The sequence below is a fragment of the Botrytis cinerea genome, chromosome 15 (genome assembly GCF_000143535.2).
Source record: "Botrytis cinerea B05.10 chromosome 15, complete sequence".
Taxonomy (NCBI): domain Eukaryota; kingdom Fungi; phylum Ascomycota; class Leotiomycetes; order Helotiales; family Sclerotiniaceae; genus Botrytis; species Botrytis cinerea.
In genome coordinates, this window is record NC_037324.1 from 300,392 (window position 1) to 320,221 (window position 19,830).

Consider the following 19,830-nt stretch of genomic DNA (forward strand, 5'->3'; position numbering starts at 1 on the left):
TTAAGAGTTTAGAAGAAACATATTATTCAGAGTGAAAATGGATGATTTCTGTCGGCTAGACATGAAAATATTGCGACGTTTGTGAAAGTTTTTAAAGCCTGTAACTTAACTTTGATCACTATATCTAGGCATGGGTCTAGGTTTCGGACTAGAGGGGGAGAACTGTAATCTGGATATCCGATGGGAACAATAATGGTGGTTTCCTACTCGCACGCAGCTCCCATGGTTCTCTTATGACAATTTTGCCAGAATCGCAATTCTGACTTTATGACATTTTGAAAATCACTCGAAGTACGGCATGGCTAGTTTTTGAATACATGAACTTACTTTCACGAAATATGCATTGGTCTGGTGGGCTTTTAGACTGGTCTGGAAAGTAGGAGCATAATTTGTCGAACATGGTCCTAACGAGAATGGGTTCCTTCCTTAATCACACGACAATTTCCACCCATACCTACTTTATATCTTTTAAACTGTCGATACCTCCGTTCGAAATCAGAAACAATTACTATGTCTTTTTTCAATACTCCAACAAGATACTAATAAGATGAGAAAACTTCTATGATTCATATTTATCATCAACACGGTAGTTACATCCAAATCTCGTAGGGAGAAGTACACACAGCACTAGCATTATTCATTCCCGTACTGAGTGTCAACCCCATCTAACTATCTCTTCCCTATACCAATCTAGACATAAAGAACAATTTTCATGTGCCCCTGGCGCACATTTGATGCTTTGCTTGTCTCTAGTCTCGACCGTTTGGCAGCACTCATCTCTCTCTACCGTAAGCCGGACCACTTTCAAGAACTGTACATCAGTAAGTTTCGTCTCATATCAGCAGCAAAGTTCTATGCCAGACTTAGACTTTCATCATTTCAGACAAAACTCTCCAGCATAGCCTGTGGATGAACTGGAACTCATCTGATTCCAGCATCTTTCTGCGGTCTCGTGTACTGATTGCGCACTCGCACAGACGACTACTCCTTTCTCGTTTACTATTCAAAATGCTAATTTCATAAGAGCAGCAACCCTCCATATGGAATCGCATTCCATAACCAGTATCCATTGCCGAATCTCTACACTACCTATCGTCGAACCGAAATTTCAAATTAATATCGCTAAACGTAAAAGGAGAATGGCGCGAGAAGGGCCATACGAGCATAGAAAATGGACATCTAACCTCCGCTACAAGAACCAAAAGATGGAATCCAATAGAATTTACATATATACAATCTACAAAGGAGGAGTTAGGCACATTTATCCTCTTGTCGATATCTAGAATGAAAGTTTCAAGAGTGTGTTTCTGCGTGCTCATCAGGATTCCTGGTCTTGATTTACAATGAGAGACTCTGCGAACAACAGTAAGAAATTTACGGTTCCTTTCAGTTTTTTTCTTGTTCACGCATCACAATCTGGGGAAGGGGAGGGGGAGGTATTTGGACAGAAGTCGCAGTTAAAGCTCCTCAAAATAGACGCTAGAATACGTTCGCAACGGTTCTTCGCATACTCAAGGCTGACAGCATTTGGAAAATTGCTGCAATATTTCCACCAGCATATGAGATCTGTCTCCTTGAAATTTTTACATTCTTTTTTCCTCCTTCTCGTCAGGCTAAGAATGCCAGTCTTGTATTCACCATTCAGCTTCTCGTCCACAAATGTGCACATTTCTCACGGGTTTTAATTACGACTCTGCAATCTGCGATCTTGAGTTCTATTTCTCGTTTCACAGTCCTCTCCCTATCTAATTTCCTTCCCACTTCCGACCTTCCTATTTGAAATATTCCACTATTTCTCATTACATACATATTCTGCTAACTCTCTACGCACAGAAAACCACCTTATTTCGTCAACTTTCTACCCAATTTCTTGAACTTTCAACCTCATAAACGAAGCAACCTCCATTCATCTACTGCAATCCACGGCAGACTATTTTTTACGTCTCTGCTGTTCAACAAATTCGAACAATTTTATAAAAGGGTTGGAAGAAAAATGATGGGGGCAAATGGTGATCAGGAATTGAGTCCCTTTTTGCGTTTTACAATGATATATCCTCGAGGTCCCAATTTTATTTCTTCTCCAGCGAGAGGGTTCTGATTCCAAGCCAGCAACAAGTCAATGAGGTCGAAACCACGATTTGAAAATTTCGTAAACTTGGGCTGCTCCATTTTTAAGATGGCGGTACTTGTTTCCAATTTCCTTGTCTTTACTCCATCATGGGTTGTATCTTAGGCTTCTCACAAAATAACCAGAAGGTAACAGTGTAAACAAAGACAAACTGCGACTTCAAGTTTAATTTTTCCCTAGTTATTCGTTACCTACTTTCTCTCTCATCTTCTTCCAAACAACTTTGGTTCACGTAGATTCTCTCCGCCGTCATTCTTCGGGTTATTTGTTTTTCTTCTTCTTATATTTTACATGGAAGTAGACAAATAAGTGAACTTATCACAATCTGGAGATTTCACTCCTGTATTGGCTAGACGTTTAAATGAACCATGAATTATCCTTAGTTTTTGCTCTAAGCCATATCCACCGCTGCGGTCATCAAAAATTTCTTCTGCCTTGCCCAGAATTATGTAAGCTGATGTATACCTGAAGGACACCTCTTCGAGCTGTATATAGGAGTGAATTTCACTTTTCTTAATGTGCAATGTCATTCTTGTTGAATGTCTTTTAGATTTTATTCTCTAAGTACAAAGACTACTCAATGGCTTGAGTCTTTAGAATTTCATATTTTAGAATTTTGAACATTCATATCCTCTCACGCATGACCTCCTCTGCATAGAGGCTCATTGGGATGTTTATCCGAGGTGATAGTCTATACATTATTCCTTATAAAGTCACTCGTAAGTGATATTGGCATCTAAAGGGCCGCAAATACTGTGACTAGGACTCAAACGTGCTTTGCTTTACCAGTGTCTCTTTTCTATTTCTATTAGCCACCAAATTCTCCTTCGTTCTTTTGAGAGCCTATCCAGGTCCATTCTTCACCAAGTTTATAGATTCAAATGCCGGCTATAATAGTTTTAGGAAGTTTCTTTATCTTGTTACTCACTTCGGTCATCTAAAATATGGTTCACACATCCATCCATCTATTCTTTCCCACTGAAACAAGATACCTCAAAACACTCAAATATACCCAACTTCACCACCCAGAGTTCGTATACAGACCTTCCCCTAATCAGTCACTCTTTACCACCTCCAGCGCTCTCCATGATATCTTTTCCTCATGTCCATTTCCCATCTCAAATCCAAATCTACCATATAGAAAACAACTCTTCCCAGCCAATCTAGCCCAACCCCTTCATAATCAAATTCATACCTACAAGCACACCTACTTCAAACCTCATATCAAAATCTTCTTTACTCTATCCCATCTAATCACTGTCAATAACTTAGAATCTATGATGCTGTCAGATCGTTCGAGGAGAGATTCCAAGCTGGTGGTGAAGAATGACCTTGACGTGTTTTCGAATTTAGTGAGAAAAATTGTGAGTCGAGAGGAGAAGGGGAATTAGAAGAACTAAAAGATATATCACTTCGTGTGAAAGATTGACTACTAATATAGGGAGACAGGTGGCTTTTAGTATGGGCATAGATTGTCAGCTATAAGGGAGGACGAGAAGATCTTGAGTTGATTTAGATATAGCATACTGCTCTCTCCCTATTCCCCGCACCATCTCACCTGAATTCTCCTTCCTACTAGCTACCTCGTCCCTCTCAGCTTCCTGGTCTCCACCCTCAAACTATTCCCCCTTCTCGCCTTCTTAACCAAAAACTGGCATCGAAATCTCAAAATCTATCCAATATATAATCAAAAATCTAATAACGATACCCCAAGATACAAATCATGACTTCTATGCTTAAGAATGCGAGGAAGAAATTATATCAAAATCAAAATCAAAAAGACGTTTCTCTACATTTCGTAACTGCAAACCTATAGACTCTCCCATAAGCCACAATAGCAAAGTAAAGCAAGAAAATAAACACATCCTATCAACTCCAAACTTCAAGTTTATTACATCCAATAAATCTTTATCTTCATCCTCGCCATCCTAATATCTATCTATCTATCTATCTATCTATAAATTCACCCCCTAACCCTCAACTATATATAGATTTGAAACCCCAGCAAAAGTAATATCAATATCTCCTTCCTATAATAACTAGCCGTCGGGGAAAAAGAATTTTTCCAGACTGTGTATTCATAAGAGCTTTTTTTTCTTCTTTTTTTTAAGATATATGAAATTTTATTTTTCTTTCTTTAATCTTTATGGGGGCCAGCCCCCAAGCCCCCGATCCTCGCTACGCTCGAGATTTAATTATAAATAATAATAATAACAATGATAATAATAATAAAAAGTACATCGTCTATTCACTCAGCTTGAGGTCCTAATACCAACAACTTTTACTATAAGACTGAAAACACATGACTTCAGAATCACATATTACCAGCATTTAGTATTTATAGCTTCTCTTCTATAAACTAAAGTAATCATCAAATTTTCTATCTCCCAAAATTATCTTTTGAAAAATTGAATGCCTAACTCTTACCGCCTCCCTCACTTCGCTATTAGAATATAATAATTCACCTCATTTTACTATATATAGCCACTTACTTTATACTTGATATATGCGAAGGCTTTTCTTGTATGACCATTACCACCTTCTACTCTTTTACATTACCTACTAACTTGAGATGAAATACTTGAGTCAATACTATAGAATAAAAATCCACTGTATCTAACTTTATTAGCATTATATAATACAAAACATCATACTAATAAATCATTCCTTATATTCATTCTCCTTAACACTTCTCTATTCCTCTTCTCCCTTTCCCTTTCCCAAAATCTCAAATCTCAAATCTCAAATCTCAAATCCACACCCCCTTCCCCCCTTTCTCTCTCTCTCTCTCTCTCTCTAAAAAGAGAAAACCCCCCAAACCCAAGAGATACATACCTACATACACACAAAATCCACCACCCTATCTAGGTATACTAAATCTAAATCTAAAATAATAATCAAAAAAAAAAAAAAAAAAAAAAAAAAATTATCCTATCCATCACATCACATCACAACACATACATACATACCTACATACCTACAAACAAAAAACAAAAAACAAAAAACAAAAAACAAAAAACAAAAAACAAATACTACAAAATGAATTTTCCCAAACTCCTCGAAATACCTAATCTATAATCTATAATCTATAATCTCTAATCTCTAATCTATCACTTACCTATATATATATATATATACATAATCCCCTCTAGATCTGAGAAGTACAAGTATCTAACTATCTAACTACCTACCTAGGTACCTACATAATTATCAAGAAACACAAACAACATTCAAACACAACACAAAAAAAAAAAAAGATAGGTAGGTAGGTAGGTACCCCAACCATCAGGAATTATCAATCATTCAAAAGAGAAGCAAATAAATAAATAAATAAATAAATAATACTAGATAGAATATATATATATATATATAACCTCAAAACATTAATAATTCTCACGATTCTTTTTCCTACTCGCCAAGTCTCGGTTGGCTCTCTACTAACTGGGAAAGAGAGAAAGAGAGAAAGAGAGAAAGAGATATATATATATCTATGAATAATTTAAACTATTCAACTTGATTACTCTTTTCGTTAGTTGGATTCGATCTCGTTCTCGTTCTCGGTTCTAATATACATGCTATCTTTCGATATATAATAAGTAATAAAGCATTAATTATTTCCCCTTCTCTTCTCACATTCTCTCACCTTCATTTCCACACCGCGTACTCTATCTTATCCCTCATTTTCATCCTCTAACCTTTTCACTCCCCTTTTCATATTCATTCATTCATTTATTGATTCTATTAGTTTAAAAAGAATACAAAAGATATAAAAAACAAAAGGAACATTTCAATTGACTTTAATATACTACTCCACTACCTAGGTACTTCCTATTTCCTACTTGCTTCCATCATTCACTCACTACTCTACTCACTCTTGCTGCTCTCTTCTTTCTCCAATTCTCTCTCTCCTCTTTACTACCATCACCATCACTATCATTATTACACCTGTCAATTCCTTCAAGACTCTCCCATCCATTGATCCACCCTTTTATTATCCACTCAACCACTAACCAATCCCAGTCCCCAACTTTGCAGTAAAACCATCTATACCTCTTTCCCATATCCTTTCCTTTCCCACCACTTCCTTCCCTTCAATCTCCCTCCAATCTCCCTCCCATCTACTTCTCAAATATTTCACCACAAATCCATAAATTAACCATCCATCTAACACCAACACCAATCCTTCCTTCCCTCTCCATCCTATCTTCTCAATCTGTCTACCTCACATAGACCCGCCCCCAAAAATACAAGGAGTTCAGTTTTAGTGCTATGCGTTTGTGTATTGTGTAGTGCGAAGTACGTAAGGTGGGGTATATTGTATGAATCTCGCATAAACCAGGAAAGGAAAAAGAACATTGAAAAGGAGATAAAAGATCAAAACCGCAGTTGTTTTTTTTTTAAAAAGTCGAAGAGGCGAAAAAAAAAAAAATTTGTTGAAAGGACAGGACGGTGTGGATTTTTGATTTTTTTTTTTCAATAACATTGATTAAATGTTTGAAAGTGTATCGTAGAATTGATGCCTATTTGGAAAATTCAATCCTCCTAATTTGGCGAAAGAGTATGTTCTTCATATGCTCATTCTACCCCACGCCTATACACATAAAACACCATGAACCCTTATAAAACAGGGACTGATACCCAAAGCAGAACGACCATGTGTGGTGTAGTCACAGAATAATAAAAGAAAGGGAGTCAAGGACCGAAAACGCCGAAAAGGATTGAAATTGAGCTAAATAACATTGAAAACTCGTCGTTCGTCACATTGATTGCAATGTGTGTAATGTAGCTATACTCATGCGTTGGTAACCTTGAAATGAATGTTAGTATATTTTTCAAGTATCAAATTGAAGGTGATCAATTTACCTTGAGGATTCTCCTTGAGTAATCTTGATTGTCAGCGATGCTACCATCACTCATTCTTCTGTTTGCGAGAGTAGGATCAAGTCGGGTATCGGTGAAAGAAGCTCCTCCACTACTGCTACTGATAGGTGATTTACCACCAGTGACAAAGTTATTGACTGCAGCATTTCTTCTATATTCCTCTTCGACTTCGCGTCTCTTTTTGTTTCGCATAAATATAAAGATACCACCAGCGATAGCAGCAGCAACCACTACACCGACAACGACGCCTGCGACGATGCCAGCTTTGTTTGGGCCGGATGATTTCTTTTCAGCCAATGCGGAAGCTGAACTTGATGCTGCTGCTGCGTTGGATGCTTGAACGGTAACGGTTTGACCTAAAGTGATTGTTAGATGAGAGATGATGAAGAATGTCGAAAGTCTTACCTCCTACTGTGACGACAGATGGTACGATGGATGTGGTTTGAGTAGCAGCAACTGATGATGATGATGAAGCGGAAGCGGAAGCGGAAGATGGATCGTAATTTGGTGCGGAACTTTCAGTGCCCGTGAGATAAACAGACCAATACAGTTTCGTACCACCACACATTTCCGTGTCAATACCAGCACAAGGACTATCACATTTCGAATCATCGACGAGATCATCTGCTGGAGGGAGATCATCACCACACCAACATTCGTTGCTGTTGTATGTTGCTTGAACGGCGTAATCGGCCGGTACACATTGGGTTTGACAATATCCTTTAGAGTTGTATGTATATGATGAATTTTTGGTCAATCCATCGCCCGATGAGAAACATCCTTTATATGTTAGGGTTTTATATTGTCGAGGGATGAGGTCAGGAGATGGTGCAGCGATTGCATTGCCAACCAAGGCGGCAGCAGCGATAAAAGCGAGAGTAGATATCGACTTCATGATGAACGAATGAATAGTATGTATTCCGTGAGATGTTGATGGAAATCAATCAGTCGGTCGATCTGTCGCGATGGCGATGTCGGTATCGATGAGGTAGGGTCGATGGTGAGATACGGTTCGTGTCGTGTGATGGATGTATCAGGTTGGGTTTCGACAGCCCGTATGTTGGATCGTTCGTCGGTCTCTGGATGATGGCCAGCGAGAGTGAGACAACAAATCCACCGGAGAAGAGTCTGCTGTGTCGAAATGAACGAGCGTGAATCGACGACCGATGTTAAATTGCGAAAAGATGGTGTTGTGGTACGGTGCAGCGTTTTAACGTGTGTGATGGAATGATTCAAAAAGAAAGAGGTTGGAAAATCTGATGATGACTGGATTGAATTTTCCTCTCTGTTGATGTTTGTTTTCGATCGGGCGTCGAGGAAGGGAAGGAGAGAAAGCGGACAGGCCAATAATTCTCCTGTTTCGTCCGGTGTTGGGTGTGTCGAGGGGAGAGGGGAGAGGGTTGCGAGGGAAAATAAGACGGGCGATGCTGGAATGAAGGTTGTTGTATGTAGGAAAAGGCCGCAAGCAGGAAAGGAAACGAATGTCTGGGTGATGTTGAGAAACAAGAAGGAATGAAGAAAAAAAAAAGTACGAGAGAGATAGGAAATCAACACAAGAGAATGTAAATCATCGAAAACGACCGTTGGAATATTTTATTTTTATATTTTTTTTTGGCTTTTGGCTTTTGGGGGATTGATGCGGACGACGTTGACGATGAAGAAGATCTCAGGAATAAGTGTCGGTCGGACGGGATGGAATCTGGAGAGCGTTGATATAAAAGGGATTGGTTGATTTGTTGATTGATTCAGGAGATGAAGATGGGATGGGATGGGATGGGATGGAGGGTGGAAGTGGGTGGAGGGAGAGAATGATGAGTACGAAGGAGCAAGAGACCGTTAGTAGTGTGAAGTGAGTAAGCATGAATGTGCGTACGTGCGTGTAGAGAGAGAGAGAGAGAGAGAGAGAGCTGCCTCGCTGCGTGCTAAGGATGGATTTATGGATTTATGCACGTGTGGATGGAGAGATAATTATATTGCACATTGTATTTATGGTATTTATGGTATTATATTGAATTGAATTGTCTTCTATTGTATTGTATGGATTGTGGACTGGACGACGGGAGTTTGGCCATGAGATGCGTCCAACAGCCATGGTCTTGTCGGCACATCCACCGTGTGAAGAATGAAAGAAAGAAAGAAAGTACTCTGTTCTGCACTCCGGTGCCATGGACGGGAGTACCTGAATGTGCCTGCATGTGCCTGAATGTGCCTGAGAATCTTTTCTCTCTTTCCTCTCTTCTCTCTAGTCCCGACGGCCCAAGGAATGTCAGTGGCTCGCTCGCTGCACAGTCAATGGCCACGCATGAGTGGAGAGAGCACATTCGCATTCTCCGAGCATTGATTTAGAGTTGGGGTGCTCAGATCCCAGGAGTGGATTCGCGGGATGGCATGGGATTGGTGCAGGTGTAGCTCATTTCATTTTACCGTGTACGAATAATAAGGGCAGTCAGTCTTCTTGTCTCTTGGTCTGGTCTTCTTGGGTGGTGAGGGGGTGAAGAGGGTACTTGGGATGCACGCCGACCAGTACAGACGGTCAGCTAATGAATATCTTGGGGAGAGAGAGAGAGAGAGAGAGAGAGAATCAATTGCACAAGGAACGATTAGTCAGATGCGTTGATTCGATTCGATTCATTTCATTTCATTTCATCTCATTTCAGGTCGATATTCGTTGTTTCTACTCTCCTCCTCTCCCATCAATATCCTACCAAGAGACTTCAACCACAGAGAGCAAACCTTGATTTAACTTTGAACCTTCACACCACCATCCCTTACTTGAAATCCCTTCGCGCGTGCTAATCCTTTCCTCCTTCTGCTTCCCAATGCCCATGTTAGCCCTGAAGTCCAAGTCACACATGTAAGACGCGTGTGAACTTTGTTTTGCTTTGCTTTCCTTCGTGCTCACTCACTCGCTTGTATCGTCCCTTTCCTCTCGGGATAAATCGTGGGATTGTATTATGTTGTCATGCACAGCACAGCACAGCACAGCACAGCACAGCACAGTACAAATCACTTCACAATCGAACCCTCCCTCCCTTCCTTCTCCCAAGGGTACACACGGTACATCCGGTACGGTACGGCACCAAAATTGGAACGACAACTCAACTCGAGTGGAGAACCAATGTCATTCAAGGCAGAGATGTGGATGTCGACAACCATCTTCCCAGGTCGTTCATCTTCCAAGCGACATCGTGGCTGGGTTTCGCACATGGGAAATTACCATGAACTGGGATTCTCCGTATTGTCAGACAATCATTTTTGGCTGTAATTTTGCTCGCGATGATTTACCCTGTGCTGTCCTGTGCTGTCCTGTGTTGTGCTCACATGATATAAATACTATACTTATTTGACAAACGTGTACTGGAAGATATAAATTTATGTTTTCTTTTCTTTTTTTAATCAACTCCCCTTCACCCCTCTCCTCTTCACCATCTAATAATATATTTGCTTCAGAATGAATCACCACCATCAACCCCCCCCCCAAAAAAACAGGGTCCCAATACCCAATCGATTTATCGCTCGATTTATCTTTAGAAATGATCGCTGGGTACCCTGTCCCCATCACCAAAGCAAAGTATTCTTAGAATCCTCCATCTGTACCCTCTACATAAATATAAAAAGACCAACACACCATCCAATCTCTTTTGGGATGAGATAAACCCTAGCAGAGAGTAGGTAGGTATTCCCGTCTTGGAAAATATATGTGAATTTGATGTTGACGTCCTTGCCATGCTTGTGTCTTTTTCCCTCATTTCTTCTCTAACTGAATAGCTTCGAGTTTGACTGAGTTAGTGTTTGATTTGTTAAAAGAGGTGATTAATGAATATATTTGTGTGTGTGTGCAAATAAACATGTAGTCGAATCACCAAATATATGTATGTACACATAACGTTACTCTTACGCTCATTTATCAATAATTGAAAGAGGAATAAATCCTGACTTCAATTCCTTTTCCTTCCTCTTCTTGATTTCCCAATCCGGATATTGTAGTTTGAAATTTATACATGCTTTACTCTGATTGAATCGCTTTCTTACATGTTTCTCTTCTCTTTCATTTTATTTGATTTTATTTGCCTTTTCTATCCTACCTATCTAGCTGGGTAGATAGTTAAATAGTTGAATAGGGAGATAAATAGCTTAAAGTTTATATGCACAGCTCAGCTCAGCTAGATACACAACTGACAGCTTGAGTATCTCCCTTCTCCCTCCTACTTACTTACCTACCTATCAATATAATAACAGCACACAGCATACACACCATACCCAAACAATAGTTCACACACTGTTCCTATCTATACTACACTAATATACACTACACCACACTGCACTGCATATGACATACAATCCATCACCCACCTCCTCACCTCCCCAACCCAACCCATCCATCTCCCAGCATCAAAAACAAACCCTCCGGAACCAGGACCCAAAACCCAAGACCGCAACACAACACAACACAACCCAACCCAACCCAACCGAAACTCCGCAATCGATCAAGAAAAGGCAAAAAAAAAAAAACTTAATCCAGCAATCCATCCTGTAACCAGTTCGCAGTTCGTAGTTCGTAGTTCGTAGTCAACAATTAAAGTTCCAAAGCCTTCCATTTCCTTACAAACTCACTCACTCACTCATTCGCTCACGCGCTCATTCACGGTATTTACATATACGAGCGTGTATATCTATCCCGGACAATCCGAAAATGTCCTTTTCTGCGAAAGAAGAATGGAAGGATGGAAGGATAGATAGAGTGAGGAGCAGAGGGGGGTTTTGAAAGTACTAGCCAGTATGTACTGGAGAGAAGTGCGTGTGTGCATGCTGGAAAAAGGGAAAAGGGAAAAGTATAATTTGAGAGTTGGAAATTGATGTAAGATGTATATTGTATGTATGTGTGTGTGTGTATTGGTAATGCAATGATATAATGAGTGAATATGTGTGTGTATGGATATATATATATATATATACATGTGAATATATTTATAAGTTACTGGAAAATATTATATAGTTTAACACCGAGTAGCTCATTTTCACTTGAATTTACATTTCCAAATTAACATTATTCAACAACAATTAGATCAACTGATTGAAATTATTAAAAATTTAGTAATCTAAAATCTATCATATTATTTCAATAGGGTTTCATATTATATTTTATCTTTTGACATTGACTATAATGTTAATTAGAAAATGATGTTTTTGATTAGAATTTCTTCTTTTTTGGATATTTGTTATATTAAATCTAAATATTAATCTTTTGTTAAGATAATATATTATAAAAGAGTAGAAGGTGATAGAGATCATATAAGAAAAGCCTTCGTATATACTATAGTCAATCTAATAGTGTGAGAGTGAAAACACGTGACTTCAGGGTCACGTGCTACCAACGTTTAGTATTTATAGCTTCTCTTCTGTAGACCTAAAAATATCATCGAATTTTCTACCTTCAAAAGTTGTCTCCTGAAGAATTGAGTGCCCAGCTCATACCGTCTCCCTCACCTCGCTGTCGCGATGTAGCGATTCACCCCATTTTACTACGTGTAGCCACTTGCTCTATGCTTGGTATATGCGAAGGCTTTTCTTGTGTGACCATTACCACCTTCTACTCTTTTACAATAGCTATTATAATAGAGTAGAAGGTGGTAATGATCATATAAGAAAAGCCTTTGCATATACTAGTGCTAGAGTAAGTGACTGTACATAATAAAATGAGGTGAAAGAGGCGGCAAGAGCAGAGCACTCAATCCTCGGGAGTCAACTTGAAAGGTGGAAAATTCGATAATCATTTTACGTCTACAAAAGCAAAGCGATGAGTACTAAGTATTGGTAGCACGTGACCTACAGGTCACGTGCTACAATGCACATTATAGATTATCAATAAAACATATGTTGAAAAGAAAAAAAAAAAAGGTATAAATTGAAATGAAAATAGACTATTCGATGATATAGGCTACTTGGTGTTAAATTATCTTAGAGTATATTTTTATTATAACTGATTTTTGTTTTGTTTTGTATAGTTGAGTTATTTATTGATATTTTATTCACATAATAATATACCTAGATGTCTACCTACCTACTAAATACCCACATCCCAATCTATAATTACTAACTCTTCTCTTTCTCTTTTTCTCTCTCTCTTTCTCTCCCTACAGACAAACAAGAAACGAAACAAATCAAAAAGGGATCGAAATGAGATGAGCTGATCCGGATTACGTACCGGTTGTGGTTGTGGGAGGTCAGTGGTCGAGGGAGGTGACACAGCACCGGGACTTCCGAGTCTGAGCTTGAATTGTGGTGGGTGGGTGGGCTGGCTGGGGCGGTCGGGGGCTAGATCTTTGTTGATGGATTTTTGAGATTTTGGGTTTGTAGGTTTGTGGGTTTGTGGGTTTATGTTTATATTTGTGTTTATATTTATGTTTGTGCTTATACATAGAGGGGGGGGAAGAAGGGGGACAGATATGGAAATGTATATGTAAGATAGAAATGGAACTGTTAGGGAGGAAATAGAGGAAATGGAGATGAATATGAGTGATTATCTCGAGGGAGGTGGTTTGGCTGGGTGTATATATGTATGTATGTTTGTATGTATGTATGTATAATTTTGTTTGAGGAAACTTTACTTACTTACTGAATGAATGAATGGATGAATAGACAAATAAATAAATAAATAAATAAATGAAAAAAATAGTCTATTCAAATTCCAGAATCTCATATACCGATTTCTTTTACAGAGCATAAGAAGGAACAAAAACAAGAGAAATGAATATATACTTTCAAAATTCACAAGGAGTAAAAGTAGATAAGTCGGTATATATGTATGTAGCTATGTATGTAATATGTAATATGTATGTACCGTCTTAAACATCCATATCCATCCAGTCTAGACCTTTCCATACATGAAAAAAACAAGAGATGGCTTTTCTTGGAAATTTGGGGGCATGGGGCTTTGCGAGATTGAAGTGTGACTCTGTGTGAGATGAATAAATATCTTGGGACTTGGGAGTGTGGGTGGGATGAGATGAGATGAGATGGGATGAAAGGGATGAAAGGGATGAGGTGATGAACTTCTCGAGATGAATGTTTGAGGATGAAAGATGTTTATACACAGGTCTGTAATATCTGTATATATCGATCTGTTGGTCTGTCTGTGTGTCTGTTTGTCTGACTGCCTCCTAATTTGGATATATATACATATTTTAAATACTATCTATTATACCAAATGAGTATTTATCTACCTATCTATCTATATACTCATTTTCCTACTATTCTATCAAAACCGATAAAAAAAATAGAGTTTGAATCTTATTTAATAGTTCCTCTCTAGACTTCTAGATAGTTTGATAATAGTTATATAATATTGAGTCTCACTATTTAGTACACATTACAACGAATAACATATTCCGCGTCACATGATTAGTGTCATGTGATAATAACAAAAGTCGAGTCGATTCGATTCGACTTGTCGACTCGGCGCAGAAAACGAAGGTCTATCTATATAAGGGAATAGGACTTTATTATAATATAATAACGCTTCGTGCTCAAGATCAATCATTGGTCTTATACTATAGTTACGAGAGTGGTAATTAAGTTCTAATTTTCTTCGGATTCCTCACTTGAAGTCTAGTCTAAATCACCCCTTGAAAGATCTCTAGATATTTCTGTGTGGTCCTAGAGGCAGCTCCTGTAATAGTATATTGTGTGATCTTGACGTGATGTGGTATAGTAACCTGAGGCGATGGATAAAAATAATCTTTGGGGTAGTGAGGTATTTGGGATTTGTATAGACTGGGCTGGGCTGGTGGAATTGACTGAATGAATGATTGATTGATTTTTTGTTGGTTGGGTTGTTTTGTTTAGATAGTTAGGTATTTAGAGGAGTTTTTGGAATTGATAGGGATGGTTAGTTGAATAGATGCAGATACATACATACAGTGTTACATCGCATTGTATTTCATTTGTGTATATGCAATTATCATTCAATCAAGAGAATACGAGCTGGAATTTCGTTTGATCCTATTTTCATCCCTCCTATAGAATGGAGTGTTTCTTGATTCTTTACTTGACCTTATCCCTTGAATTCCCCATTGGAGTTTGACAAGTTTGATCTTTTGACTGGGTGGTATAAGTTATTTCTTAACGTGCTGTTATAAGAGGTATCCTATTCTATCCTATTCTATCCTATTATCATATATTCTTCTTATAGTTAGTTACCCTACTTACTCAACCCTCTTTCCCCTTCTCTTTCTCTCTCCAGGGAGCTCAAAGTTACATCACCATACATCATAACACAACACCATACCAAACAACAGATCAAACCCTAATCCCATCATTTTGTCGCTCGAGCAGGCTTAGTACTCCTGACTGAGTAAATGAATGATTCCTCCAATAGCTAGGTAGGCTATCCAGGGAAGAAATCAGCCACACCTAAGATTCGATTCGAACTCTCGAACCTTCGAAAGGATGGGATGGAGATGGGACGGTTACGGTGGGATGGAATGATGAATGTGGCTTTCTTGGCTTGGAAATGAGAATTCCGATTACGAATTTGGGTTACGTGCATGTATGGATGGATGCATGTATGAATGAATGCTACGATTGTGTTGGGTACGAAACCGTCGATGTTGGAATTGGATCGCAAGATTGGTTGTGCTATTATATGTATGTATGTATGTATGTATGTATGTATATGGACGAATTGGTTGGTGGGAATGGTATGATATGGTTTGGTAGATATAGAATCGGTATCAACATCAACATCAACATCAACAACATCATCAATAAACTTACTACTCACCACACACCCACCATACACCAACTCCCCTCTTCCCTTCCCTTCCCTGCCCCAGACGGGCCACATCAAACTAAACCACTCCATAAACCCAAACTCAATCCTCCCTCACAAATCAGAGTTTTCCATTCAACACACCAACACACACTCTAAGTGAACGCGTATCGTAGTTCAAACTTCGAACCTCTCAGAAGCAAGTAATCAAGCAAACCAGCAAACCATACCATACCATACCATACATGCACACATGCATATCCAACGTTCCAGACTCTCTCTTGATAATCCTCTAGTACAGACGATACGTACGATACAGACGATTCCAAGGCTTAGGTTTGTGCTTAGCTTCGCTTGTTCGCTTGTTGGTTGGTTGGCTGATTGTTTCAACTTTACTTTTGGAAGGGGAGGAGAGGGGGCGTTTGCGTTTCTTCTGTTTTGCTTCTCTTTTTTCTTCTTCCTTGCTTTTGTTCTCCAGATTCTGGGAGAGAGGAGAGGGGAGATGCATGGATCGATGATTGGATCGTCGGGAACTAATGTATTCTTACGACGATAGATGCGGATATTTTGCAGTCTGGATTGGTGGTGGATGCGTACTTATTACATGTGTCTCTCTCACACTTACTGCAGCGAATGAATGGCATGTTTATTGTATGTAAGGTTATCCTGATAGGACGATCTAGATTTTACGGTTGATCGATGTATTTTTCTGGATCCCTAATGAGAATTGAAAATTGTTCATGATTATCAACCACTGATCATCAATCATTCAACTTCAACGTTCGTTTGTCCGAAAATCGTCGTCGTCACATCCCATCACATCACATCACATATTTCATCTATGATATAACTAACGTCACCAGTAAGTATATGTGATAAATGTCACCAGTAAATCACAACCCTACAAAGTACCAAGTACCCAAAAATCCCACTCAAATCGCACCCACCCAAACCATCACCTCTCCTCAATCACACCCTCACCAATCCCCCACCCCAACCCTCCAATTCCCAAACCCAAACAAACAGCCACCAAAGAGGATATTTCCCGACTTCCCAATTCCAATCCCCTGAGTCCGCTGCTGCCCCTGACTAACGAATTCGATCGGCGTGTGGATCGGCGGGTATGTGATGTGATTAGGTATGTGTGTGTGTGTGTTGTTCGTCCCTGATATCGTTATCCGAGCCTGTGATGTAGAGGGAGATCTGCACAATGTGAAACGGGGAGGGGAAGGGGGAATCAATGAATGAATCGGTTTGTTACATAATTTTCTGGGTTTGTTTTTTGTTTTGGGTTTAGGAGTGAGTTTTTTTATGCCTTTTTTTTTTTTCCTTTCCTTTTCTTTTCGTTTCTTTTCTTTTCGTTTCTTTGCTTGGGTTGCGTTGAGATGGGAATTTATTTCTCGCGTTGTTGTTGTTGTTATTGTTTTTTTGAGGGGAAACAATGTTTCGAATATATTTTAAGTTTAAAATTAATCTTACTTTTTGTTGGCCTCAATTGTATATGTATATAGTGAGAGGATATTTTTGGGGGAAATCGTGAGAATACTATGAACAATATATCAATCATCTCTATTGATATATATATAAAAGGAAGCCCAAGATTAAAATCACAGTTACAGTTACAGTTACAGTCATAATCATCATACAGTTTATTTCATCCTTCAAATCTCAAATCTCACATATATCTATCCCGCAATCCTGCTAGTATTCCTTCTCTTCTCTTCTCTTCCCTTTCCTTTCCTTTCTCTTCTCTATTCCTCCCGGGCGTGTTTGTCTATTGGATTGGTAGATGAGTAGCGTTACATCGTTGCACTCTCCATTCCCACGTTTTTTTGTTTCAATTACCTAGAGAGTTTAGTGTGCTTTGAGATCTTCGAGATGGAGAATTGATGGATGTATGCATTTTTGCATCTCTCGCACTGTTTTGCTTTGTTTCGTTTCTTTCGGTCTGGTTTGAGATTATGCTGATCTGTAGATGCCCATTTCATTCTACTTCCCTATGTTTTATTCCCGGATTTCTAGGATTCTCGAAGCATGGCTAGGTGTCTGACCGTTTGTGTTTGGGAATGGAGACAGAGGGGATTGAGGGGAAGACGGGATAGAAAAGATTGTTTCAACTGGACATGTAAGGTGAGGTGGATCGTGATGGGTAGGTAGGTAGGTAGGTAGGTAGACAGTTAGGTACATGCCATTTGACTATCATTTCGTATGGAGATGAGAGTATTACTCCCGGCCCTGGATCTTGAATTTACCGTAATATTCTAGTATTGTCTAGAGTCTAGTGATCATGACATTTATTTGGATGGTTGTGAGCATATATTAGGCAGGTCTGAAATGAAAAGATGGATGAGCCCTGATATTTATTTGATTCTTGAAGTTGGTAGAAGGAACAAATACTGTTTTTCAGGACTGAATAGTCATTATGACATTAGTACCTTATTCATGTCTCTCGCCCTCCTCCTTATACAAATTTCATCATTAAAGCTCATACGAGCTATCTAAGTACTTGGTGATCATTGATTATTGGGGATTTGCAGAACAGATGCGAGTATATCAAATCGATCACTGATATGACCTATATGCTCAGTCAGCTTCACTCCTATCCAAAGTCTACTCTTCTTTTCTCGCTTGCTTTTATTTTGAGGAGAGAAGGAGAAGGAAGAGTGAGCTTATTCTTGTTCTTCTGCTATTATAAATGAATAACGTGGTAAACATTTTGGAGTATAGAGTAGTAGTTTAATGATTGTTAGTGAAATTATCGACATAGTCAACTTTATCGAATATATGTATAGATGGACAATTCCAACTTTTTTCATCAAGCATCGAATATGATGCGTTAACTAAGCAGGGAAATTCCTCGCTCTTTTTGTACTTGAATGCTCTCATGTTGTCGCACAAGATCTGCCTTCGAGGAATACGTTTCATTGTCTATAAGCGTTTTGATATTCTGATTCGTCTTTCCAGCTATATCCCTCAGGCTAACTACCTGCATGTATTTTCTGGAGAACTCAACTCGGCAAAGCTATTGAACCCGAAATGCGAAAGGGCTATAACGCAGAAGCCGACTCAAATATTGCCTAGTCTCCTGCTTGCGTTGGTGATTCTGGATAGGGGCGAGAAAGAAGACAAGGGAGAGAAAGAAGTAAGTAGAGATGAAGGGAATCTTTCTGGAAGTTTTGAAAGGAAGGAAGTTAGAAATCGGGAATACTATTCACCAGAAGATCATATTCGATCTATCTTGTTATCATTCAAACAAAAACACGGTCTGCTGGATATGATATCTATCAAATATCAAATCCGAACAAGATTCAATCTTTTTGGTTTTAAGAGTTGGGATTGTTATTAACATGTACATATAACATAATCTGTAGCAATGGTCAAAGGAGTACCCCTTATTCTTTCTTTTTTGTCTCAAAGATATGTGTTCAGGATAACGAGTCGTGTATTTCTCCTGCGTGGTGTGTTAGGGGTTTGATCTCTGTATGTAGGGAGGACTTGAGAGAACTTGAGAGAACTCGTAGAGGTCGTGGGGGGCTGTGGAGGAAATTGGGAATAGGGAGTAGAGAGTAGTGAGAGGAAAATAGAGGGTAACATAAATCACTTATTATCTATATTGAGAATATTGAGTGTGTTCTCTTGAGGTTAATATGGAAGGGCAATCTACTTTTTGTTGTCCGAGATTAGAAATTTGTCATCTGGATATCTATATAAGAGTTGAGGGGCGGTCTTTTTGCGAGCCAGAAAAATGTGGAAGGAATTGTTAGCGGACCTCAGGTCTAAAGATTGGAGAGGTGTTATGCGGAGAGATACTGTGGTTGTTCTTTGACTTTATGAGCATTACGGGATTTGCTATTCAATATCTCCTTTGATTCCACCCTGAGGCGTCGGCAAGATGTTGAGTTGAAAGTTGGAGGCATTTTTATTTAAGAAAGTATCAAGATAGTCACATTTACATTATAGCGCAAAAATTTAGGAATGGTTTGAGATCCCATGGCGTTAGTTTACATGGATATAGATGCATACAATACAGAATGGTGTAGAAGTCACACTT

The 19,830-nt window shown here is 38.9% G+C and overlaps 2 protein-coding genes across 3 annotated transcripts; one reads left to right on the forward strand and one right to left on the reverse strand.

The window, feature by feature from the left end:
- Positions 1-394: 394 nt before the first annotated feature.
- Positions 395-2,449, forward strand: BCIN_15g00800 (hypothetical protein). 2 transcript variants are annotated; one of them, XM_024697375.1, is made up of 5 exons: positions 395-586; positions 695-821; positions 1,025-1,365; positions 1,834-2,256; positions 2,309-2,449. In XM_024697375.1, exons 2-3 carry the CDS (start codon positions 713-715, stop codon positions 1,057-1,059), a joined length of 144 nt encoding a protein of 47 aa, XP_024553189.1. In that variant the 5' UTR covers positions 395-586; positions 695-712; the 3' UTR covers positions 1,060-1,365; positions 1,834-2,256; positions 2,309-2,449. The 2 variants fall into 2 exon arrangements, with proteins under 2 accessions (XP_024553189.1, XP_024553190.1); XM_024697374.1 differs by having other exon boundaries at positions 1,030-1,365.
- Positions 2,450-5,929: 3,480 nt separating this feature from the next.
- Positions 5,930-8,988, reverse strand: BCIN_15g00810 (hypothetical protein). Its single transcript, XM_001553597.2, has 3 exons — positions 7,415-8,988; positions 6,992-7,365; positions 5,930-6,935 (listed from the first exon to the last, which is right to left on the reverse strand). The coding sequence occupies exons 1-3, from the start codon at positions 7,902-7,904 to the stop codon at positions 6,921-6,923; spliced, it is 879 nt and encodes a 292-aa protein (XP_001553647.1). The 5' UTR covers positions 7,905-8,988; the 3' UTR covers positions 5,930-6,920.
- Between the last annotated feature and the right edge of the window lie 10,842 nt (positions 8,989-19,830).

Coding starts and splice junctions, on each gene's coding strand:
- BCIN_15g00800 (XM_024697374.1), top strand. CDS start 713: ATGTGCCCCTGGCGCACATTTGATGCTTTGCTTGTCTCTAGTCTCGAC. Junction 822..1,029: donor CTTTCAAGAACTGTACATCA/GTAAGTTTCGTC, acceptor TCATAAGAGCAG/CAACCCTCCATATGGAATCG.
- BCIN_15g00810 (XM_001553597.2), bottom strand. CDS start 7,904: ATGAAGTCGATATCTACTCTCGCTTTTATCGCTGCTGCCGCCTTGGTT. Junction 7,366..7,414: donor ATCTGTCGTCACAGTAGGAG/GTAAGACTTTCG, acceptor CAATCACTTTAG/GTCAAACCGTTACCGTTCAA.